Below are 25,824 nucleotides of genomic sequence, written 5' to 3' on the forward strand. Positions count from 1 at the left end.
AAAAAAAATCAGTCGAAAAGATGACAGTGATACCCCCCCCCCCAACAAATTTTAAAAAAATATCCAATTTAAATAATGATTTCTTTGATTGAATTGTTGCCTTCTGCGCTCAAGAATAGTATTGTAAAACGATTAAAGATATCTTCAATCAAATCAAATTAAAGAGATTTACCATTTCATCTAAATTAATTTTGGCGAGCAATAACGTAACTACACCTTGCTTTTTTTTTTTTTATCTCATCGATTAAACTGATACAAGCACCATTAAGTGATTTGATGCGCGCATCAGTTGAATTGATAAAAAATGAATTGATGCGCGCATCACTGAAATCGCATTGCTATCGTCATTTCAATTGATGCTTGCATCCATGCAATATTTACGAAAGCAATAATTAATTTATTACGCGCATCAATTTAATAATTGATAATGGTTTTATAAATGATATCTTCAAATATCTTCAAACAGGCCCGTAGAATGCGGGAGGGGGGGGGGGTGGCAGTTTTTCTGAGTAAAGTATTTTGCTATAGTAAATTTTCCTTTACATGATGGTTGCCCCCCCCCCCCCCCCCCCCCCACACACACACACACGCAAACTTTTTGTGTTTTGTTGCAGTAAGACCGAGCACTGGCAAATTCCAGGATTTGGATAGTTGCTAGTTGTTTTTTTATTTTTTTATTTATTTTTTTTTTTTTGGCTTGTCAGATTTGTTTTTCGGAAGTTGGCCCTCCACTTTTGAAACCGTTGCCATGGGTCTGTCAAATAATGAAATATTTTCTTTTCAGTTATTTGAGATTAATTTGGAGCTCCATAAAAGTTACAAGAGTTTGGTATTAAATATGTTATTTCAGATTGGGATGGGGGGTGGGCTCCAAGCAAACATTTTCAGTTTGGGTGGGTAATACGGCTTAACAAGGAAAACAAAATCAGTGCGTCGGGGGGGGGGGGGTCACACGTAATTAATTATTGAGGGGGCACAATAATAAAAGTAGCTTTGTTTCCTAGAGTATATTATATATCGGCAAAATTATTGACAATACACATCTATATGGGAAAAAACGTGAAAAAATAAAACTGCACCAAATAAATAGATCTGTATTTGTTCTACGCCGGCTTGTTTAAACAAAGGCGGCCATCGGCCAACTATTATATAATTATCATCTCTTCTTGACATGGTAAATGTTACTCCATTGGGTCATTGGAGCAATAAACAAAATATTTATAAAACATGTGATTCATTGTCTATAAGACAAAAGCCAATCGAGTTCGTGATACATGTCGCTTAAATATTCGTTTTGGTAATTTTTCTTAGTTAATCGTAAAGATTACTCTCATGTTTCCGAATTACCTCCCATGATGACATACTGAAACTGAACAAGAAGTTGAAGACTTTCAGTAATTTTACAAAAAATAATGGATGAACCAATGGAAGCAGAAGCAGACTCTACTCAGCCTGATTTAGCACCAGACGATGGCGACCAAAAAGTAAAGCATCATCCTCTCTTACGGCCAGGAAGCATGGGTTTGTATCAAGACGGGAAAAATATTGAGATGCTTATGAATGAATGATGGATTCGGGAAAATGCCTCTTAAACAGTTAAAGTATTATTGTAAAAATTACATGTCAGTGCTCAGTTACGTACTGTACAATTCGTTGTGTATTTCTCATATTTTAGCTTTATATTCCAGATAGCGTAAACTGATTTTATAATAAAGCATCAGGTGCAAAATGATTATTAAAAATTGCATCCTTTTGCTACTTGTACCCACCCTTCAGTTAAACTTTTCCATTTTTATTCGTGTTGGTCCAAGACCTGAAAAGCTTATGGTAAAGCATCACAATAGAATGTACATGTCAAAAAAATTCTACTACTCTGGTTGATTTTGTTTGATTTCAATAAAACTCAGTGCACTTGACAGGATGTGCAATTAGGAAAAACTGGCAGGGGACGGCACCTGCTGAGAAAATCAATATCAATATGCCAGCTTTTTTATTTATCTAATTTCCTTTATATCAAAATTAAATATATTACTTACTATGGGCTATAATTTTTAGATCTACTAGTGAGGCATGATGCATCCATCCGTTTGTCTGTCTGTCTGTTGTCTGTAAACATTTTTTTTCAAAATGTTACCCTTTCTACAGTTCAATTTGTAATCAGGGATGGGTATTGCCAAAAATTTTGTATCGTGATATATCACGATTTTTTCCAAATGTATCATGATAAAATCATGATATTTTTTCACATAATTTTTACTTTGATTTTAAATGAATTTCAGTCTATGACTTTTCTGACAAATATAGTGTGAAAATATAACAAACTTTTTCATTTTTATTTAGGCCATTATACATATATTAATAAAAGCATGTTTTGGTGCTAGGATGCCGTTGTTTTACTATTTTACAACATTTTTTACAATTCCTGTAATTGTAGTTTAAGAGTTTGAACAAAAAATTACTTATTTCCAGAATTTATAATTACATACTGAATACCGGTATTTTAGTCTCCGTATCATGATACATATCGCGCAATAAAAAAATCACGATATACCGGTATACCGATAAAATCTCACATCCCTATTTGTAATATTACTGTACACATGTAGACTACACTAAGATACATAATTCTATATTTTGGTTTTTGATGAATGATGTTGCCTTGGTTACTAAAAATAAAAAAAAAGTATGAATTTTTTTCAATAAGCTCCTCCTACAGCTTTGTTCTGATTTCAATAAATCTTGTTACACAAGTAGACTATGCTAAGATGCATAATTAGGTTATGTTCTTCAGTTTTGCTTTTAAAGAAAAGTGTTGCCTTGGTAACTAAAAATAGAAATTACTGTGAAGTTCTTTCAAAACCATACTCCTCCAACAATTTTGGTCTGATTTCAGTTAAACTTTCTACATAAGTGGACTATACTAAGATACATAATTTCTTTTTACTGGTTTTTGATTTTGACGAACCATGTTGTCTTGGTTACTTACTTTAAAATAGAAATTTCTATGAATTTCTTTCAATATGTTACTTCACCTACAGTTTTGGACTGATTTCAGTAAAACTTTCTATTCAAGTAGATTAAACTAAGATGCATAATTTTTAGCTCTACTGGTCAGAGACCAGAAAAGCTTATGCGATAGTAAGGTGTCCGTTGTCCATTCGTCTGTCTGTCTGTCTGTAAACAATATTTCAAAATGCTACTCCTCCTACAGTTTTGGTCTGATTTCGAATAACTTGGCACACAAGTAAACTACACTAAGATACATAATCTAATGCATGATTTCAATGATCGATGTTGCCATGGTTACTAAAAATTGAAATTTCTGTGAAATTCCTTTAAAACACTATTCCTCCTACAGTTTTGGTCTGATTTCAATATAACTTGGCACACAAGTAGACTGTACAATGATACATAATATAGTTCATCAGTTTTTGATTTCAATGAACGGTGTTGCTATGGTTACTAAAAATAGAAATTTCTGTGAAATTCCTTTAAAACGCTACTCCTCCTACAGTTTTAGTCTGATTTAATATAACTTGGTACACAAGTAGACTACACTAAAATACGTAATTTAGTGCATCTGTTTTTGATTTCGATTATCGATGTTGCCATGGTTACTAAAAATAGACATTTCTGTGAAATTCCTTTAAAACACTACTCCTCCTACAGTTTTGTTCTGATTTCAGTATAACTTCACACACAAGTAGACTGTACAATGATACATAATTTTACTCATCGGTTTTTGATTTCAATGAATGGTGTTGCCATGGTTACTAAAAATAGAAATTTCTGTGAAATTCCTTTAAAACGCTACTCCTCCTACAGTTTTGGTCTGATTTCAATATAACTTGGCACACATGTAGACTACACTAAGATACATAATAAAGTGCATCAGTTTTTGATTTCAATGAACAGTGTTGCATGGTTACTAAAAATAGATATTTCTGTGAAATTCCTTTAAAACGCTACTCCTCCTACAGTTTTGGTCCGTTTTTCAATATAACTTGGCACACAAGTAGACTACACTAAAATTCGTAATTTAGTGCATCGGTTTTTGATTTTGATGAACAGTGTTGCCATGGTCACTAAAAATAGAAATTTCTGTAAAATTCCTTTAAAACGCTACTCCTCCTACAGTTTTGGTCTGATTCTAATATAACTTGGCACAGAAGTAGACTACACTAAGATACATAATTTTGTGCATTTGTATTTGATTTCAATGAATGGTGTTGCCATGGTTACTAAAAATAGAAATATCTGTGAAATTCCTTGAAAACGCAATGCCTCCTACTGTTCTAGTCTGATTTTAATATAAATTAGCACACAAGTAGACTCCACTAAGATACATAATTTGATGAATTGGTTTTTGATTTTGATGAATGGTTTTGCCATGGTAACTAAAAAAAGAAATTGCTGTAGAATTCCTTTAAAACGTTACTCCTGCTACAGTTTTGGTCTGATTTCAATCTAATTTGGCACACAATTAGACTACACTACATTACATAATAGTGTATATCAGTTTTTGATTTCAGTGAATGGTGTTGCCATGGTTACTTGAAATAAAAATTTCTGTGAAATAATTCCAAAATGCTACTCCTCCTACAGTTTTTGTTTGATTTCAATATAACTTGGCACACAAGTAGACTACATTATTCTATTTATTGTTGCATGTTGCAAAGTTTCAAATCCGAGTGCTACTTTTCCTTTGTTATACGTACAGACCAGTAGAGCTATAGTCTCATCAGAGACTTCTGGTTACTTATGGTGTTGCCATGGTTACTGAAATAAGAAAAATTTATAAATTTTTTTTAAATTGCCTTTCTTCCTACAGTTTTGGTCTATTTTCAATAAAACTTGGTACACAAGTAAACTACGCTAATTACATACATGTAATTATGTATTTTGTTTTTGTTTGGTTTTTTTTTTTTTTGTATTTTAACAAAGGATGTTGCCATGGTTACTAAAAGTAGAAATTTCTGTTAAATTCTTCAAAACTCTACTCATTCTACAGTTAGTCCAACTGAAATTAAACTTGCCACAAAAAGAGAATTAACCAAGGATAATTATTCTGTTTATTGCTGTCACCATAATTTCAAGTTCAATTGCTTGTTTTCTGTTTCTAAGTACAATTACAAAAAATAATGAAGTATCAGTGAAAACAATAATAATCCAAATGCCAATTTGTAAACATATTGAAGAAACAACTTCAGAATATTGGAAATACATTCTACAGGATAGTATTTACAGACATTAATTGATAATTACTTCAGTCTATGGTTGCATACAGTATTAAAACATGAAAATGAAAGTGATCTGATCATTAGATCAAAGCGAAAATCACAAGAAATTTAGTGCGATTGATCACTCTGTGCCGTAGGTACCGGTGCTGAGGTGGGCCTTAACTATGTATTACACAGTATGATATACCAGTTTACCAATAAAATTGCACGTCCCTACACAATATGATGTTGACCTTTTTTAAAACTAAATTTGAGTGATATGTACAGGTGATGTAACTTACTTAAACAAGTCTAGATGAGAACTTTTAACTCATATAGTGTTAAGCAAACTAAAACTTAAAAGTGTTCACTGTAAAAATAATTTTTAAAGATGCCAGAAAAGTCTTAATTGAACACTAGATGTGACGTTTTCCTGTTAACAGTGATGATGACCATAACAACTGAAGATTACAGGACACAGTACTGGCCTAAACTAGAGGGAGCCATAGATCAACTACTGAGCATGACCCCCGGGCAGTACATACCTATCTCATATGAACAAATGTATAGGTTTGTATGTATGTTGTTGGGTTTAGTATGGACATATGCAAAGGAAGGTGTGTGTGTGGGGGGGGGGGGTGTTATAGAAACAGGTTTCTTTAAAATATTGAATCTGTCTCTAACGTGTAAGTAGATGATGTTATTATTAAAATAAATGTTCCTCTTGATGTGTGTAATGGACATTATACTCCTACACATTTTCTTGTTTTATACTGGATTGTGTTATGATCATTTCATGTTATTGATGTAATTTTATTTTTACAGCTGTGTTTATAAATGTGTCTGTAAGCAGTTCTCTGAGAAACTCTACACAGATCTGATGAACCACATGGCTCTACATCTTGAGAAACTAAATGAACAGCTAAAGGCACTGGTGAGAAAATACAACATTTAAGTTATCGTCAAATACTTAGCAGTGTCATAAATTTAGAGATCAGTAAAACTTTTATAGGACAAGCATGCTTGTGTTTGGACATTATAATATTAAGTGATATTCATGCCACAGGAATAATTTTATTAAAAAGGAAAAAAAAGAAATGATAGAAAAAAATGTGAAATATCACATGGTTCATGACAACAGTGTAATTATTTTATACAAGTTGATAAAAACTTTCAGCATGCATTATTTTTGCCTAGGAACTTGAAAATTATTCAAAAATTCTATAGCCCAGAATTTTTAGCTCTTCTGAGCCAAAGGCTCAAAGAGCTAATGCTATGGCCATTTGTGCGGTGTGCATAAACTTTTTAGAATATGGGCCATAACTCAAGAACCCCTTGGCCAATTATTGTCAAATTTGTCACATGGTATCCTTGGCCCAAGGGCTCCCTTTTATACTAAAACTAGGGTTGTGACCCTTAAACAAGGGGAGATAATTAGGAAAATAGAAACAAAAGTACTGGTTGCTAAAAAATCTTCTTCTCAAGAACCACTGGGCAGATTATCACCAAACTTACAGAAAAGGATGAGGATATGCTGTAGATTAAAAATTGTTCAAGGCATCACCCTGGGGCAAAGGGCGTGGTCTCAAGGTCACTTCAAAGTTGACCAAAAATTACATTTTATTAAAATGTTGATATTTTGCTTACTATAAGGACTAGGAGCATCAAATCTTGTCAGTTGATGCATCTAAGGACCTCATATCATGTTGACTCAAAAGTTGGTCACGGTGACCTACTTTTTAAATTTTGCGGCCATTCTTTTTCAAAATGATTTAGAGGCATATTTTGAACAATTTAAGGCCTATGATCATCAAACTTTGTCAGTTGATGTATCTTGGGTCCTCAAAGTACATCAACTAAAAAGAAGGTCACCTTGACCTACATTTTGAACTTTATGGCTAATCTTTTTCAAAACAATTAAGGTCATTAATTCGAATACCGAGAGGTTTAGAATCATTAAATGTTGTAAGATGGTGCATCTTGGGGCCATAAAACATGTTTATTAAAAAGTAGGTCACAGTGACCTACTTTTTGAACTTTACAGGCATTCGATTTCAAAGCGTTTTAGAGACATAATTTGGACATTTTAAGCCCTATGATCATAAAACTTTGTAAGTTGATGCATCTTGGGTCCTCAAATAAGGTCAACTGAAAAGTAGGTCACCTTGACCTACTTTTCAATTTATATGACTATAATTAAATATTTCAGGTACTAATTGGCTTAGAATCATCAAACTTTGTCAGTTGATGCATCTTGGGTCTTTGGAGTAGGTTGACTAAAAAGTAGGTCACTGTGACCTACTTTTCAATTTATATGACTATAATTAAATATTTCAGGTACTAATTTGCTTAGAATCATCAAACTTTGTCAGTTGATGCATCTTGGGTCTTCGGAGTAGGTCGACTAAAAAGGAGGTCACTGTGACCTACTTTTGAAAATTTATGGCTTTAATTTAATATTCTGGGTACTAATTGGCTTAGAATCATCAAACTTTGTCAGTTGATGCATCTTGGGTCTTTGGAGTAGGTCGGCTAAAAAGTAGGTCACCATGACCTACTTTTGAAAATTTATGGCTTTAATTTAATATTCTGGGTACTTACTGGCTTAGAATCATCAAACTTTGTCAGTTGATGCATCTTGGGTCTTTGGAGTAGGTCGGCTAAAAAGTAGGTCACCATGACCTACTTTTGAAAATTTATGGCTTTAATTTAATATTCTGGGTACTTACTGGCTTAGAATCATCAAACTTTGTCAGTTGATGCATCTTGGGTCCTTGGAGTATGACAACTGAAAAGTAGGTCACAGTGATCTACTTTTGAAATTTTATTGCTATATCTAATATTTTCGGGTACTATTTGGCTTAGAATCGTCAAAATTTGTCAGTTGATGCATCTTGGGTCCTGGGAGTAGGTTGACTGAAAAGGAGGTCACTGTGACCTACTTTTGAAAATTTATGGCTTTAATTAAATATTTTGGGTACTAATTGGCTTAGAATCATCAAACTTTGTCAGTCGATGTATCTTGGGTCCTTGGAGTACAACAACTGAAAAGTAGGTCACCGTGACCTACTTTTGAAAATTTATTGCTTTAATTAGATATTTCGGGTACTAATTGGCTTAGAATCGTCAAACTTTGTCAGTTGATGCATCTTGGGTCCTTGGAGTACAACAACTGAAAAGAAGGTCACTTTGACCTACTTATAAAATTTTATGGTTATAATTTTAAAAAATATTTTAGGTATGAATTGGCTTAGAATCAACAAACTTAGTTGATGGGTCCTCAGAGAATGACAAGTGATAAGTAGGTCACCATGACCAACTCTCAGGTACTAATTGGCTTAGAATCATCTTGGGTTCTCAGAGTGTGAATTGGAATTTCAAGGGTTTATCTAAATATACAGGATACTTAGAGGCTTCAAATAGAAGTGATAGGTTGTACAGTTTATCAGAAGAGCGATTCAAGGCCCTTGGGCCTCTTGTAATTAACCCAGTGATGTTTTACTGCCTAAGTGCAATGTGCCCTTTGTTATGCTTGTCTACATTTAACCCCCCCCCCCCCCCCCCTTGAAGATGATGGCAACTAAATAGCAAAGAAAATGTTGGAGGGGGGGTCCTTCAGTCAAACTATAGATATGTTACCCAATGAACTGTAAATTATTATTATAATTATATTGACACCAACTTTCCACAGATGCGGGATGAAGAACCAAAGTCTTTCATTGAGAAGTTTTCTTTCATTTTGAACCAGTATTTACAGGCCTTAGGTGGCATTGTCCCTATTTTTAATTATATGGTAAGTAACAGATGCATGTTAACTTTAATGAAATTTTTCATTCCTGTTATTTACTTTTACATATATAGTATTGACATTTTGTGACATATCATTTTTGCTTTAATAAAGTTTTTAGAAATTTACAGTTGTCCATATTTGTTCATGTGCTAATTATTTTTAGCAATGATTTAATTTTTCAGGAAATCAAAGGAATTTAAATTTGATCATATCTTTCATTTCAGAATAGATTTTATGTTGAAACCAAATTGAAAACAGATTTGAATGAAGAACTGAAGAAATTATTTCAACAGCATGTGTTAGATCAACATATAGAATTCATTTTGTGTAAGTTAGGGAAATTCTTTTTAACTGAAAATTTCTGCTTCTCTTCTATTTTATTATTATAATACATATCACTCACAGATGAAATTCAGAAGAATTATTTCTAACACACATTTTATCCAGTTGAAAACAATTTTTTTAGACAATACTGAAAATAAAATGTTTTTATAGAATGCTGCATTTACTTGGTTTAATTTATTGCAAGATTTTCATCATCTTGCAGCATTATTGGAAGAAGCTAATTCCAAACCATTCACCATATCTCCCCCTACAATGGCAAACACAGTGAAGAACATACATTCTGTAAATCCAGGTAAGGACTGGTTTCATAGTCCAGGTAATAAATTGCATAATAATCCATATATAGTCTAGGTAAGAGATGACATCATAATCCAGGTATAGTCCAGGTAATGGATGACATAACTATCCAAGTAAGTGATGACATCATAATCCAATCAGCTCAGTCAGGGACTGTTATGATATGCTAGTGAAGGACTGGTTTCAAAGTCAAAGTAATAGATGACATCATAATCTAGGTAAGTACTATTTTCATAGACCAGATAAGATAACAGATAAGATGACATCATAATCCAGAAAAGGATTATTTTCATTGACCAGGTAAGGTAAGACAGTATAACATCATAAATATGGTAGGGACTGATTTCATAGTCCAGGTAATACCTCTTATGTGTGTTTTTTTGCACATTTGCATAACGATGCCTATACCTAGCCTTAACTTGCATCATAACTCAGGTATGATAAAAGAGCATTGAGTCAAAATTATTATGATAATCCAGGTAAGAGGGGACAGCAAAACCTGATATGATAATCCAGGTAGGGACTTATTTCATAAACCAGTTAAAGTATAACATCCTAATCAGGTAAAATCCAGGGAAAAACCAATTTCATAGTTCAAAAACAGAACAGAATGAATCCAGCTACAGAATGATATAGATCTTTGATGAATTAGAATGGTAAAGTTAATTCACATAATCTAACAACAAGCAAATTATATTGACTTGAAAATAATATTAAATGGTTACAGACTTTAAAAAGTATTTTTATGTTCACTTAAGCAGTTGCCTCAGGCAACATAGTAAATAAAATCTGTGTGCTCCAATAAAAACAAATTTGTACTTGTGATTGATTTGTATTCAATCTTTTTCAGACTATGCAAAGATAAAACCAGGTCTTTTCTCCAGATTCCTCCCTACCGTTCTTCCCTCCACTTCAGTTAATGACCTGGAACAGTACATCGCAGAAACTCGTCAGATGCAGGAAGAAATGAAAATGTTACAGGAATTCAGGGGGTCAGTCATTAATTAAAAATTCGGGGGGGGGGGGGGGGGCAGTTATTAATTAAAAATTCAGGGGGTCAGTCATTAATTTTAAATTCAGAGGGTCAGTCATTAATTTAAAACTCAGGGGGTCAGTCAGTAATTTGAAATTCAGGGGGGTCAGTCAGTAATTTAATAAAATTTATGTATCTTCCTCCTCTTTTACTGGTTGTATTCTAATGGGAGCTTGCATCATAATATTGCTACTGAAAGTAAGGACTATCACTCTTCAGTCATAAAAGAAAGAAGAATTATTTTCCTCATCTCCAGTGGGTTCATTCTTTGAAAGCTGTGTTCAGTACTGTAAACCAGGGTGTTTCATTGCATGTATATTTTTTGAAAATATTCAGTGATTGTTTTAGGTGTGATTTCAAACGGAAAAGAGCTGATGATGACGTACCTGTAAAATGAGGAACAATTGGTCAGTACAATTCACTGTCTACAATTTAGTCAGTAGAAATCATATCTATAGTGATGCTGCTGTTTAATCAATAGGAGTCAAAGTTTATATTATATTTAATGCTAATCAAAAAAAAGATATTTTAAGAAAACTTGAGGAATTATTACGGTTATCAGATATTATGGATAACCAATAAATTCACACCTTTCCGTATATTAATGCACACAGAGATTGCTTTTTAAAGTGAGGCTTTCACATTAGAAATATTTCAATCTCAATATATTGAATCCTTGGATATCTGAAAGTTTTTTCTCAGCCTCATTAAGTTCAAGATAACAAGGTTTGACTGTACATGTATTTAGAAATCTGCAAATAATGGTGAACTTATGTGATTCCATATTATACCTTCTAAAGGTTGTTTTAGGTATTGTCAATAACATTTTCTTACTTTTTCAGTTGGGAGCTTTTAATTGACTGTGATACTGAGGCCAGGAGGATTTTCTATTGTGCTGTTGAATTAAATTGTATGTGTGCTATATGACATAATGTATATAAATCACACACTGTGCTAGAGTGGAGAAGACTTTCCTTCCTCTTTAACACTGGGGTGATTATACCCTTTTTGTAAATTATTGAGCATTATAGGTGTATAATTGTTTTTCCTTTATACTTCACAAATTCTGTTGCCATGTGTTCATTTTTGATTGGTCATGTCTTCTTGACCTTTTAAAAATTCACAATTTTTTTTTTACCTCATTTGAAGAATTCCATTTTGTAGACAAAATATTTGTGTTATAAGATACAATGTATTACACAAGTAAGCTGTATTAGTAAGGTAATCTGTCAGAGTGTCTCAATATTTATGGCAAGTTAGAATCTGAGACTTCTCAGTCACAAAGTGTTAAAGTACATCTACATGGTGTACTATGTGAAGAATGGATCTACTGTTTTACAATCTGATTAAAATCGCTACATGAGGCGCGACAATAAAAAAAAGATAAAGGAGTGGATTGAGGATCTGATTTTAATCAGATTGTACTGTTTTATACATGTACGGTATATGTACATGTATTCTTATCACAAATTTTATCTTTCATTAATTTTCCCATCATTGAGTATGATTTGGTCAAAATTTTATTCATTAATTTGAAAAAAAGAAAGTACCGGTACCCAGATCACCTTTTTTTAAGTGGAAAAAAAAAGAATAATTGTACTCGCTGTGTTGTGTTTGTTGTGTACTAGAATGCTGCTTTTGAAAGGAAGATTTGCAAAAATACATTTTTCAGTTTGCTGTAATCTATGTGAACTGACTTTAGAAAAAAGATGATGTGTACAATTGTTGTAATATAAACTGTTTATACCAAATAATATCTGATAAATAATACACTAGAAAGAGACATTAAGAATCATCTGCTAATAATAAAAAAAGTGTCCATGTACAATAGTCTATGTAAATTAGAAATACTCTCTAAGAAAACTGTACTTCTATATGCAAATATTCTACATTGTATTTCGACTTTCTTATATCATATTTTTATAGTTATATCAATACTATAGCAGATTTATTGACTGGGTCAGAGATCAATTATTAAAACTAGAACCCATTGAAATTATATAAAATCACAGATTGTTTTATTGATTAAAATATGTTCATTTTGATGGAGCTTTGCAGTTACATAAATTACACACAGTTACTTTAAATTCATGACTATTGAATCTACTACACCTATGATTCTTGATACTTTTATTTTTATTGCATGACACTCTTCAAAGATTTTTTTTTCTCAAATTAAGTGTCAATTATATTGGGTATGTTAAATTTTATGTTATGGATACATGTTAAGTGATGAGAAACTTTAAATAAAGGGAAAAAATTGTCTGCTTTCCAGTTCTTTCACTTTGTGTTATATTATGGATAATGCAAATTAACATACAGGATTACAGTCAGGGTATCTTGAAAATACCTGGTACTTATGAAACATAGTTCTAAAGTAGAATTTGTAATTGAAAATTATGATGGCAGAAATCTGCTTGATTATATAACTTGGAAAAATGAACAAGAAAAGACAGGAATAGTATATGTTATGCATTTGAGTTTATTAAAGGATCACACAGACATCTGAGATTATTAAAAAGTGTTAGATCTCAAAATATCTATAGATTAGAAATCTATACATGATAGAAAATGATAAAAGTGGGAAAAGTTTTCTTTATACAACTACTGAAGAGTTTAATTTCTTCAAACCATGGCTCTCCTAAGCAAAGAAGAGAATGTTAAAACAGAATTTCACAGTATTATTATTTTTCTAGCCACAGTGCATATAAATTGTTCAAATCATGAAGAGGAGTTGGGTGGGAGGACCCTATATTTACCAATTTTTTTTTTATCAAATGCTGAAAGACACAATGTGTCTTGGAAAAAGTTACCAAAGTAGCATGCACGTGATATTTTCATGATTGTCACATGATGAGATTATTGACTGTTTAAAAGCCTCACTATTATCTGTCTACAATACAGAAAAAGAATTTCACTGGTTCAAATCCTATGATAATTTATTAATACACAAAGAATTTCATTTTCAGACAAGTTTACTTAAATGAGTTTTGAATAATTCCCGCCCAAATGTCATAGCGGTGTCTCAGAAGAAAAAAGTCCCAGGCAAATTAAACCCTACCATATTTTGAACATCGATCCCAATCTAAATAACCAAATAATAACGTGAGCCTCTCTGATCGCCTTGGTTTTGACTTTTCACAAGAACCAATGGACCAATTTTGACCAAAATTGGCACAAAGCCTTCTTGGGTTGATTTTTTATTCAAGTACTACGGGAATTTGTTATATTGTAATTACAATTAACTACCCCACAATTCCTTTTATAAACATCGGGTTCGAGATTTGACATTGTTTACATCGGAACTTTTTACTGGAGGTAAAATTTAAACCATCACCGTCCAGCAATTGGAAAATGGCGGGTGTCAATGCAAAGAAGAAGAAAACAGCCACCATCAGTAGTGTCAGATCGAGAAATGACGACTCTGAATCAGATGCCACAAGTATGTCGGCTTCTGAAGGCTTTGACTACCTGCAGAACCAGAACAAAGAGGAGAGGTTAGAGATTAGGCGAGGTTACAGGAAGCTGATGGAGCAACTTCATGGTAAGTCCATTGAAGTCTGCAGTTCTGTTTTCAGGTGTGTTTTATTTTTACGTTTAAAATAATATGGTCAGTTACTTTACGTGAGTTTTGATAGAGAAAAATACTTGTCACTTAGATTAATTTTCTTCTTGCCCCCCCCCCCCCCCCCCGTTTTCTCTTAGGCAAAAAAAAAATAATAATAATAGTCTTGTTTCCTGCTAACAGCCTGAAAAAAATAGGATAGGTTGGAAAGTTATTTTATTTTTTTCCAACAGTATTTTTTTGGATATGAACTAATACAAAACCAAATTAAACCTAGAATTTCATGAAATACCATTTGAATATATATTTTTTTCAGTTTTGGAACATGAAATTTCTGATTTTTTTCCAAAACTAAAAATAAAACTTTAGGGTCGAGTGCAAAAAAATAGGGTCGGTCGGGTAGCAGGAAAGAAAACTATTTTTTTTTGTTGGCCTTATACTGTAAATTCCTTATTTTACGCGAGTACTTAAAATCGCGAAATGGTCCAAAGGCGTCAAATCGTGGGAACAATAATTCGCGAATGGGTGATTTATCTCGAGATTTTACATACATTAAAGCACCATAAAAATAAAAGCGAGTAATTTTATTTCACGAGTGGTGCTTCTTGCGTCATTACGCGATAATTTATTCCTCGCGTATATTTAGGAATCTACAGTAGTTAGCTATTTTGTGTAGATAATATTTAGATGCTGTGTTAAATTCTTGACATTCATCCACATATTTTTTAGTAAAATGATAAATTGATTTTATTGAACTCTTCTGTTTAGCTAAAATTTTACTTGGTCAAAAAAAAAAAAAAAAAAAAAAAAAAAAAGACCTGGAAATAACAATCTAACTACAAATCATTTTAATTTTTTATTTTCTTTCAAGATCAGAAACATGACATGATCAATCCTGAATCTACAAGCCTCTCCGATGCTTTGCAGACAGCCAATGATCTGAATAAAAATGGTAAGCATTTCATAATTGATACATAATTATTGTTATACTGTAAAAAAAAAAATGTGGATTAAAAATTGGTCTCTTTTTTTTCCAGTAAGGATGCCCAGAGAAGGGGCATTGGATTCTGCAACCATTCTCATGATTTCAAATTATGCCAGAATGAAAGTCGACAATTTAAAGACAGATTTTCTCAAGTTTGAGCCAATTGAGTATGCAGAAAAATTGGTGAGTCAAGATTCTTTTGTATTTTTCAATGGAACTAATAAGTATTGAATTTAACTGTACTAAAGACAGTGGAGTACATACAGGTCAGGTATAATGTACCATTTCTTTATTTCAGATATCTTTCATCAACCAGGGCCAACCACGACAAACACATGATGTTGCAATTTCAGAAAGAGGATGGGTCAATTTGGGAGCAGCTTCACAGAAATTTTTCTTGAAATCACCAGCGTTTCATTTCATGTAATGATATTCAATGTTCCTTAATGCATTTATCTTCATTATACAAATGTCCTTGAAAAAAGAGTTGATTGTCAAATCAATCTTTGATATCTGCTCCTCAGCCAGGAACAATAACTGATTAGTCCTAAAATTGTTATTTAATTGATTACGAGGGGTTATCAAAAAGTTCGTGGACTAGCGTGATAAAATTAAAACCGCTTTAGGTACATCAATGAATTTTTACACATTTAGTTAGCATCATCCTTTCTATCTATAGAATAAACCATAAATCATAATTTTTATTTTTTTAATAAAATGTTAGTGTTTTTGTAAGCAAAGGTCTGGTATGTCCAGGCGGCGCAACCTCTAATATGACGTTTTTTCCTACCTGAGTGTAACTGAGAAAAACTCTTTAGATATGAGTATTTGTCATCAGAAAATCTCGTTAATTCAGGCATGTGGTATGACACATTTGTTCAGTAAAATTTGGAATTTTTACCCCATTCTGTAATTTCTATGAAATTTTATCGTAAATTTTATATGGAGTGTCCAAACAATTGTGGGCGTGAAAATAACGTCAAAAGGGGGGAGGGGTTTCTTTTTCAAACACTCTATAGAGTTTCGGTCCTGGAAAAACTGGTATTGACCTAAGGAATGTTTAAACTGGCTACAGAAAAATAAAATGCATCCAGAGTACTTGTTTTTTAATGCCTAAAAAGATTCAGAGAGATGAAATATGCACAGCTAGTGTCGATTTGTAGTCAGGGTGTCAAAAGTCAGTCACGTCGAAAAGTGACGTTGATCATGTGTGGTAGAAATTGAACTCCAACAAGCTAAGTATTCTGGCATAATCAAGTGAGGATCTTTCCCCATATAAAGATCCATTTACAATATTATATGCATTGAAAACAGCTGCTCATGACATTGTAAATTCATATAAATAAGACGGGTTTAAGTCCTAACTTAACTCCAGGTAATCTCATCAAGATAAGTGTATGAGGTAGAGAGAGCGGACATTAAGAAACAATGACGTTAAGCGGACGTCATGACACTAAACGGCGACAGCGCCGGGTGATCACATAAAGTCTTTTTAATTTTAGAATAATTTGGCAAATTATCAACTTATCAAGCTAAAATTTTCAACATTTCTTAAACTTTTGTTGTTTTATGTTCCGCATAAATTTTGTAAGCAAAGACTACATATTATTAATTTTATCGCGTCAGTCCACGAACTTTTTGATAACCCCTCGTAAGTCTCAAAATGTATCTTGAAACTGAATTGTTTTCATTCAACAGTTTTTCATTTTATGCTTCTTAATATGATTCCAGTTTTTTGGAAGTCTTAGAAAAAGACCTGTAAAAGTAGATGCCTATAAAAAATCCCCCCCCCCTTGATACATTTTTAGAGAAATCAAATTTCCTCTAGTTTTGCCATTGATACCAGTTAATTACTTAGCATGACATATAATTGGAAGTGATCTGTAATATCTTGCAATGAAATCACATGCTTTATTTACACTGTGTATTTTATAAACAATTGAAGATTGAAATAAAATACTCCGTAAGTATAACAAAAATTTTAAAAATGCAATATATTTTGCCTGGATACAAGTTTTTCTCTATCCTAAAGTATACTTGCTGATCAATTTTCAATTCAGAAAATTTAGAATTAGTGCTTTTATTCCTGTTTCCTGAAAATATATAATTTGAGATTTGAAATTTACCTTTGTAATATGATTAATGATGAACTTTGAAGAAATAACATTTGTAAAAACACATTACATTGTGAATTCAGTGTCATTTTTGTAAGCATTTTCAATTACTAAACTGCAGATTTTATGAACCTGAGGACTGGACTTGCTACCTTTATACATGAGGACAGACCAAGTTTGTTTATCTTTAGTGGCAAGAATCAGTTACTTTGCTGTTGAAGGTGAATGATCGTATATGATAAATGAGTAATTAATGAGTTTTACATTCTTAGGGCTGGATCATTTGAGAGAGGGGAGCCTGTAAAGAAAGTCAGACGAGCCACTGATGCTCGTAAGAGTGACAAAGAGAATTTATCTGACAAAGCCACTGTCCCTAAACAGGTCAGTTTATAAAGGCCCTCTCTTGTTTACAAAGGTAAAACATGGCTTCACACTTACAATGAGTTCATGCTTAAAGTAAGATGATTTTCATTCACTGAAGTTTTAAAACATATATTGAATTTGACCAGTTTATCAGTTACTATTTAACAACACAGGGATCAAAGTTATATATTACAATGATAACATTAACATAGACTGATTTAACAAATAAATTTAAAACGAATCAAAATTGTTTGCCCCTTTCACTTCGCCACTGTATACACAAAGGACCTCAGATTGGTGCTGTGGATATTCCTTTTATATGACTAGCTTTTGTATGTTTAGATTGGGTGAGAAAATCACTGGAAAAATGCCACAAACAAGTATATTTAACTTTGAGAACTAAGGAAACATGAAAAAAAATCTTAGTATTAGATACATGTAAGGTAAATGATATTACAATGTCAATAGTCAACATTCATTAGTACATATATTTTGATAAAAAAAAATTACCAAAGATAGTGGTAAAGGAAAGTTTATATTTGGTATAAAACTTAATGTTACAGAAATCCTTGTTACAGAAAGTGATGCAGTCGTACAAACAATTAGTTTGCTGTTTATAATACCATCTGAAATAAATCAACATGATAGACTACGGGCATATCTAAGATAAAGTGGTTGAGAAAATCTTTAAAATTTTGTTTTCTATATTTATATGGCCATCCTGCCATTTTCAAAACATATTCATTAAAAGAACATAATTTCTATCTTTCTAGATGAAGTCTTTTGATGACACAGAGAAGAGCGAGGCCACCACAGCAGAGGTAGAAAAGCTGTATGGTTTACTACAACATCTCTACAAAGAGACAGATTGTAAGTACTATATATATTAAAAGAGAATTCAAGTTGAAACTTGAGCTCTACTGGTCAAAACCAATGTTAAACAATCCATGAAGAACCCTGCATATGCATGCACATTTGTGTGTTAGTTCATATCAGGTATATAAATTGTTTGAAATTGTTTGAAAAAACAAAATTTTTATTAAAATGGTAAAATGATTGCTGAAGAAACAAATTCAAAATTTTCTGTCATATTTTACATGTCTTTTTATGTTGCAGGTAATCCTATATGCTACTTTGAGTTTGTTTTACACCCCCAGTCTTTCAGTCAAACTGTGGAGAATATATTCTACACATCATTCCTTGTCAGGGTTAGTATTCAGATCTGAAGTTAAATTAGGTGACTTGAGTTAAAAATGTTCTGTCAACTGACATAAGTTGCACATTTGTAAATATTTAATTTTAAACACATTTATATCTAAGTGACCAAAGCTGAGATGAACTTCCAGTGTATTTATAAACCAACCTAGCATTTTGTATCAGGTTTTACATATGTATGTAATGAAGTTTAAAAACTCTTATCAATATACAGAACAAGAAAACATTGATGTAACCATCAATTGTCGCCCGGGAAATAAATAAAGTAAACAATGGAAACGAGTCTTGATCATCAAACCGCTTCGATATGTGTGAAAAAGGCATGCGTCTAAATGATGGAGATGATAGTAGAGAATATTTTGAAAACTTATAGTCGGATGAAAATCGAACAAAAACGATACCCTTTTAAATTTTATCAATTCCTCAAGTAAATGTTGGCTACATAAAATATAATTTGAAACCAGACACATGCATCACCTATTTTCAAAAATGTCTTTCACTTTAAGATTATAAAACACGAACTGTGTAAAGTACGTTTTTATGCGATAAGTAAAATTCGATGTTTTAAAAAAGGGACCTGTCGTTTTTTCGATAGTAAATGATAAGCAACTTTATATATTAAATATGAAAAACATATATATTTTTACAGATTCACTTTATGGAAGTAAATATATTTTGTATCTCGTAATTTATAAAGGGAAAGAACATTCTGATTAACAATCTTTTTTATGTTTAGAAAACCTTTAATTCTGAATAACTTCTCCCACCTCAATCCCCATATACCAACACTTAAACTTATATGTATAGAGCAGCCCGGTCCTCCGGGCTGCAATAAAAAGTTGGTAGCATTATATGAATATAGTCAATGTCTAGTGGATTAATTACCATGAATACAGTATAATTTAAAAAGAAAAAGAGAAAAAAAACAACTTTTGATTGGATGTTTAAGGGAATATATTGTACATGTATTTGTACATACAAACAGAAAAAAGGGATCATGAAAAGCAAATTTGTGGTTGCTTTGTATATTAGGGAGTAAGAAAATTGCAAAAGAAAGTTAAACAAAGAAGAGTTTATTTTTGATCATGATAAAATATTTTGCAAAATGATTGAATTTTTCTTTGAACTTTTTTTTTTGGTTTTTCAGGATGGATTAGCACAAATCATTTTGGATGATGAAAAATTACCATTAATAGGTACAAGTTTTGTATTTCAATGAATTTTTCAAATTTTTATAAAAGTTTTAACTTTTTCAATTTCTGAATAACCAGTGTGCTGATACTTTTCATCTTTCCTTGATGTGACTGCATGAAGAGGACTCGTACATGTACCTTTTTAATAGCTGAAACTAAGACATTTTACAGGTTATCTGCAGAAACATTGAAAATAAAGTGCTTTTTTACCAGCACAAAATAAATGTACATTATCAACCACATCTTAATTTGAATTAGTGACCTCTTAGATCACAAGTCTAAGCCATAAGCATGATTAAAGCCCAGAATCATGAATTCTGCATACTGACCTTAACATTTCATAAAGGATAGACTGTTGTATAATTTTATATAAGACTTAAGTAAATTGTTATAAACATGTTTATATTCCTTTTTCAGAACCAATTCAGAATCCAGAGCAAGAGAAAGTTAGAAAGAGAATGCCACATAAACAGGCAGTGGTCAGCATTTCTCCTCAAGAATGGAAGGTAAGCACCACAATGAAACAACTTATCCCTCAGAGGAATTGTTTGTTCTGAAAATTAATGGACCATGATAAATGTACAGTAGTAACACCTGGCCCTGGGGCCATAAAACTTAGACAAGCTCACTTTCGATCTCAGTCTCACTTTTCCACTATGAATTCCTCTGGTTAAAGTGAGACTGAGATCAAAAGTGAGCTCGTCTAAGTTTTATGGCCCCAAAGCCTGGATTACAATTGTAAAGGGGCATTTAAATGAGATACAAATATAAAATGTGCAAGTATTAAAGCAAAATATGTGTACATAAAGATGTATATGCAGACTGGTCAGTCAGTTTTCTGCAGTTGGCAAAATTGGAGGCAGATGTTAAGAAGGGCCTGTTATGTGGCACCTGACCTCAGTTTATGTATGGTAACATTTCTTTCCATAGTGTGTTTTTAGCCCCATGAGTTCATATATGAGTTTATTGTATGGTGCTATATTTCTTTATGTTCAAAGGAAAGACAACTTATGACAAATGTACTGTGATAGTAAATATTGTGCATAGTCTAAAGACAAAATCTTAGTTAAGGGAGAGAAAGTTGGTTCAAAATTGTAGGTACATTCCAGCACTGACTATCCAGATTGGGATGTGACATTTGGAAATTTCTTACAGTACAAAATCAGATTAATTGTGGAAAGAATTATAACTTAAATGTTGCTGTTAAGCATACATGTATCTGAAATAAATTTGTGTTTTAGGAATTAATTGAGGTTTACAATATCCATGATCCATTAATTCCAACGAGAGAGTCTGTGAATCCAAGTGTTGTGAAGAAAATGAAGCTGAAATAATACCCTTAGACAATAAGGTTAGTGAATGCAAGTTAAGGCTAGGTGTACATGAAGGAGGTTCTATGCAATTGAGCTACTAATAATACATAAGAGGTACATGTAATATACAGAGACTGTTTTAATTCATTTTCTTGTACTTACATCGTACTCATGATATGTTATAACCAATACACATTATGATGTCAATTTTCTTCACTACTCAAGGTATTTAAGCAATCAACAAAACAGCATATCCTATTTAATTTTACATAAATAAGGCCAAAAATAAAATTAGATTTGTTTGGCGTTGCTGGCTAACTCACATAAATCGGTGGGGTCCGAAGAATTTTTTCAACAGATACTGATCATAATTTTTATTTCGTTATATTCATCCGGATTTAGGTGTTTGTACGTTTGGGTAATATATACAGAATCATGTAATACTTGATTGATCAAACAGTTTTCATTTATAAGCATCTATGTGATGTTGAATAAATGCGTATCACGAATCCAAGCATGGCTGTCGAAAGCGGTAAAATGTAAACTCGGTATAACAGAAGTTGATGCCATGACTCTCTGTGGTTATATGGTTTTAAATGGCAAAAGTAAACTGATGAATCAGACATACCGGTTTGAAATAGAAATATCATGGTACAATGTCCTGTCCGATTTGCTAGATGAATCTAGCTGCCATGCTTGGGTTTGTGCACATGATAACGACTTTATACTAATTTAATGTCTTTATTACCATGTATATTAAAGGTTTAAAACTAATAGGGTTTGAACATCAGTGACAAAAAGTGGAATCAATTCGGACTGTGGTTGTGGTTAAACTATCGGAAACCCATGACGCCCGGATACTACAACATGTACCATTTCTGAAATTTAAATTAAAAAAAAATATTTTCCCTACCTACCGACCCAAACGTATAAAGACTAAGTCGGAAACTCCAAACCAACAATATTTTAATTGTGGCCTAATGTATAATGCTGAGAAGAACATTCTAAGAGGTTAATAAAATTGCTGCACAAATCCTAGGTGCTTTTTCATTTGATCAGACTTTGAGAAAACTTGCACAGGACTATGCATTTTTACCCTTGTTCAACTCAAAACCTTATAAATAGCAACTAAACAATTGAACTGTTGATATTTGTACAGCAGTGTCATATCAATCCTTGGAATATCTGCTTCTATAATAATACCTCGTTTCTGTAAAATTAAATAGGGTATGCCGAAGCTTCTTTATAACCTTGTGTAGTAAAGAACAGTGATGTCATAATATGACATCATAATGTGTACTGGCTATATCATGTTGTAGGTAACAAGTACAAATTAGAAAATAAGTTTTAACCTTCTCTGTATAATATACTGTAAACATAGTTATTTTGACGCGTTGAAAAATTGACGATGTTTTGTTTACGGAAATTGACGAGTGGTAATTTTGACGTAATATTGGATCGAGTTAGGTATATCTTTGATTTCACAAGATTAAAACAAAAATGAATACAAAGAACTCCTAAAAAACGAGTTTCAAAACTAGTACTCAGAGTAAGCTCGCCAGAAGCTAGAGGACCAAAAACTTGATGGAAACATTGGCTAAGTTGACTTCAGAATGTCTACGATTAAGTAGCTCTGTGCGAGTTCACGATGTTATAAGCAAGGACTGCGACTTCTGCGGGAACTCATTTACAAGCGTTCTCATCAATAAAATTTAATTTTGCTTGTAAAAACCATCTACAATGTATAAGATTTGATTGAATTAATTGCTCTTTTGTATTTTGTTTTCATTATACGAGACCGATTGCCTGAGGTTACAAAGTAGGTCAAACATGGCATGATAATTGCGCAAAGTTAGAATGTTGTGACCATGGGTATTAATAGTATATGACATACTCAATGGTTTTTAAAACTGTGATTATATGTTTTCATAACTATTTACAAAAAAATTAAACAGTAACTTTGATCTAGTTTTAATGGGGGAAGCTGAGAAAATTAAGCGGTAAAGTTGTACAATGGTCAATGTCTGTTGTGACACTATATATATGATGTGAAGTTTGGCGAGTGGAAATTTTGACGAGAAAAGAAAAATTGTCAATATAGTCAAAATTAGCACGTCAAAATTTCCACGTTTACAGTATATGGCCCTTATATGTTTTAATTAGTTCATTTGCATAGAAATGCCTATATCTAGCCTTAAGTCACTTGTGAGTGTTAGGTATTAGTGTTTCATGGTATAAGTTCATGTGTCGTTAGGTACAGTTTATAGAAAAATGTAAAGTTCAGGACAAAATTTTGAAGCTATAGTACTGTACATACATGTATATTTGTAGAGAATCAAATTTCTGTTTTTGCCTCAGGTACCTCTCCTGAAATTAAAGGCAGCAAGTACACTTCACGTGGATCTATGGACATTTTTCAAGAAATCTGAATGTCTGCAAAGCGGATCCATTTTAGTGCTCAGTCCATTCACAATCAAACATACCGTACCAGAAACAAGCATTGATGTTTGAATGCAAGCAGAAGTGTGTATAAATCATGGATGTCCATGATAAATAGAGAGCTGTGAAAGGTTGAATGTGCTTGTTAAACTTTCAGTATTTTAATCATCACTTTTATCAGTAGATCATGGTGTTGTTCTTTTAAAGTGTCTACAGATTTTATTCAACTGTTATATTTTCACTGTTGCAGTTCTTTTAAACAAAACCCAAAACCATTTCCCTGTGCTCAATTGATACTGTCTTGAGAGGATCTAAAAATGAAATCTAGTCATTATAATTGAACAACAAAACAGTTTTGTTAGTTATTTAGTTAATCATTTGCCAAGGTAGGGTTGTACATTAGGTTCAAAGTTTTATGTTTAGGCCAAACAAAAAAATATGTGTGGTTCTGGTTACACCTCCATAAAAATTAGGGTAGGTTGGTAGGGATTTCTTTTTTCTTTTTTTTTTTTTTAACAAAATGATTTTCTTAATTTTTCTAAATAATACTTATCACTACTTTGCAAATGACATTTAGATGTGGTGTGATAATATACTAGTCAATATTGGTAGGGGACACCTACATGCTAGCTTGCTTGGGATTTAACACTAATAAACACTTGCACTATGCTGTGCAAGGGGGCCGTCATTGCTGAAACTAAAACTTAAACCGGAGCCATTGATGGAAATTGGGGAAAATTCCAGAAAAACTATGAAAATTGCCAAAAAAAAGTTTAGGGTAGGGGGTATAAAATAGGGACGGTCGGGTAACCGGAACCACACATATTTTTTTATTTGGCCTTAGGAATAGGAAACATGGGCAAGCTACCTGTATTGTACTCCTCATGCCTGGTTTAGATCCAGATAAAGGGTTTATTTGTGAGTTCATTTGTTAAAAAGGGTCCTGAGAGTTGTGGACCAGGGCTTCTGGTTAAATTTCATTTTGAAGGTTTATTACAATACTAGTGCAACTTGCAACTTTGTTCTTTTAAATTTTGTAACATTTTTATGTGTTTATTTAGTTGTTTTATAGTGTATTAGCTCTAGAAAGCTTAAAGTTGTTCATTCTGAAAGTTGAAAAGTTACCGTTTAATAAATGTGTAGTGTTATACCATTCATATATAAAAATGGGGATATTGTCAGAATATTGACAAGAGGCCTCCTATTATTGATGTGTATTTTCATGCAGTGCTGATCTTGATGTACATGTACAATTTGCCAAAGTGGTGTTCAACATCTTTAAAAAAAAATTCCAGATTATACAACATTTTCAGCTTCTCTGAAGCTGATTGTATTGATCATTAATTAGGTTGCAGGCTTGTTTTCATCATGAAATATTTGTATGTGCTATGTTTTATCATATGAAGAGTCTTATCTAGACATCATCTGTAATTTTTTTTCTTTTCATTAATTTTTTTAAGACTATGAAACAATTTTCTATTTTTCAGACTTTTGTATGATGTTTTTAAAAGTAAAGTTAAAATTGACAGCATTAATGTGTTGTTTTTTTTCTTTTCCTTAGGATTATTAAACTTGTTAATGAATTTATCCATCCAATACAGTCAATTCCTTTTTAACTCAACCGAGTCACTTGGTAACCTATTGCTACCACTGCCCATCCCTCCTGTCCATTAACTTTTGAACATATTTTAAATCTGAATTCAACTAAAATTAGTGTGAAGCTTGTATTGGTAAAGGGCAACAAAAGTTGTGAATTTTATGAACTCAAGTCCTTAGGGACTTGAAAAGTGGGGACAAATGGGAAGAATTACTCTAATATTTCACTGGTTTAAGTTCTGTACCCATAGTATTATAACAACATATAACACTGTGAAAAGAAGTAAAATTCATCACCCATAGCATTATTTATAGTTGATAATCTTTGTTGTCCAGGCCAGATTTTTTTTAGGTCAC

General features: G+C 32.3%; 2 protein-coding genes across 2 annotated transcripts; both read left to right on the top strand.

Annotated features, from left to right (window-relative positions):
* Nucleotides 1-1,348: 1,348 nt before the first annotated feature.
* Nucleotides 1,349-12,938, top strand: LOC133203046 (CDK2-associated and cullin domain-containing protein 1-like). Its single transcript, XM_061338901.1, has 9 exons — nucleotides 1,349-1,521; nucleotides 5,663-5,789; nucleotides 6,045-6,153; nucleotides 8,911-9,012; nucleotides 9,234-9,336; nucleotides 9,557-9,646; nucleotides 10,502-10,643; nucleotides 11,033-11,091; nucleotides 11,527-12,938. The coding sequence occupies exons 1-8, from the start codon at nucleotides 1,413-1,415 to the stop codon at nucleotides 11,079-11,081; spliced, it is 831 nt and encodes a 276-aa protein (XP_061194885.1). The 5' UTR covers nucleotides 1,349-1,412; the 3' UTR covers nucleotides 11,082-11,091; nucleotides 11,527-12,938.
* Nucleotides 12,939-14,038: 1,100 nt separating this feature from the next.
* LOC133202609 (EP300-interacting inhibitor of differentiation 3-like) lies at nucleotides 14,039-25,370 on the top strand. Its single transcript, XM_061338453.1, has 11 exons — nucleotides 14,039-14,228; nucleotides 15,121-15,201; nucleotides 15,287-15,417; nucleotides 15,533-15,657; nucleotides 17,621-17,729; nucleotides 18,485-18,581; nucleotides 18,828-18,919; nucleotides 20,074-20,122; nucleotides 20,537-20,625; nucleotides 21,361-21,470; nucleotides 23,791-25,370. Exons 1-10 carry the CDS (start codon nucleotides 14,039-14,041, stop codon nucleotides 21,451-21,453), a joined length of 1,056 nt encoding a protein of 351 aa, XP_061194437.1. The 3' UTR covers nucleotides 21,454-21,470; nucleotides 23,791-25,370.
* The last annotated feature ends 454 nt before the right edge of the window (nucleotides 25,371-25,824 follow it).

This window comes from Saccostrea echinata, unplaced genomic scaffold (assembly GCF_033153115.1).
Source record: "Saccostrea echinata isolate AGI-Se365-2 ecotype Australia unplaced genomic scaffold, CSIRO_AGI_Sech_v1 ptg000047l, whole genome shotgun sequence".
NCBI lineage: Eukaryota > Metazoa > Mollusca > Bivalvia > Ostreida > Ostreidae > Saccostrea > Saccostrea echinata.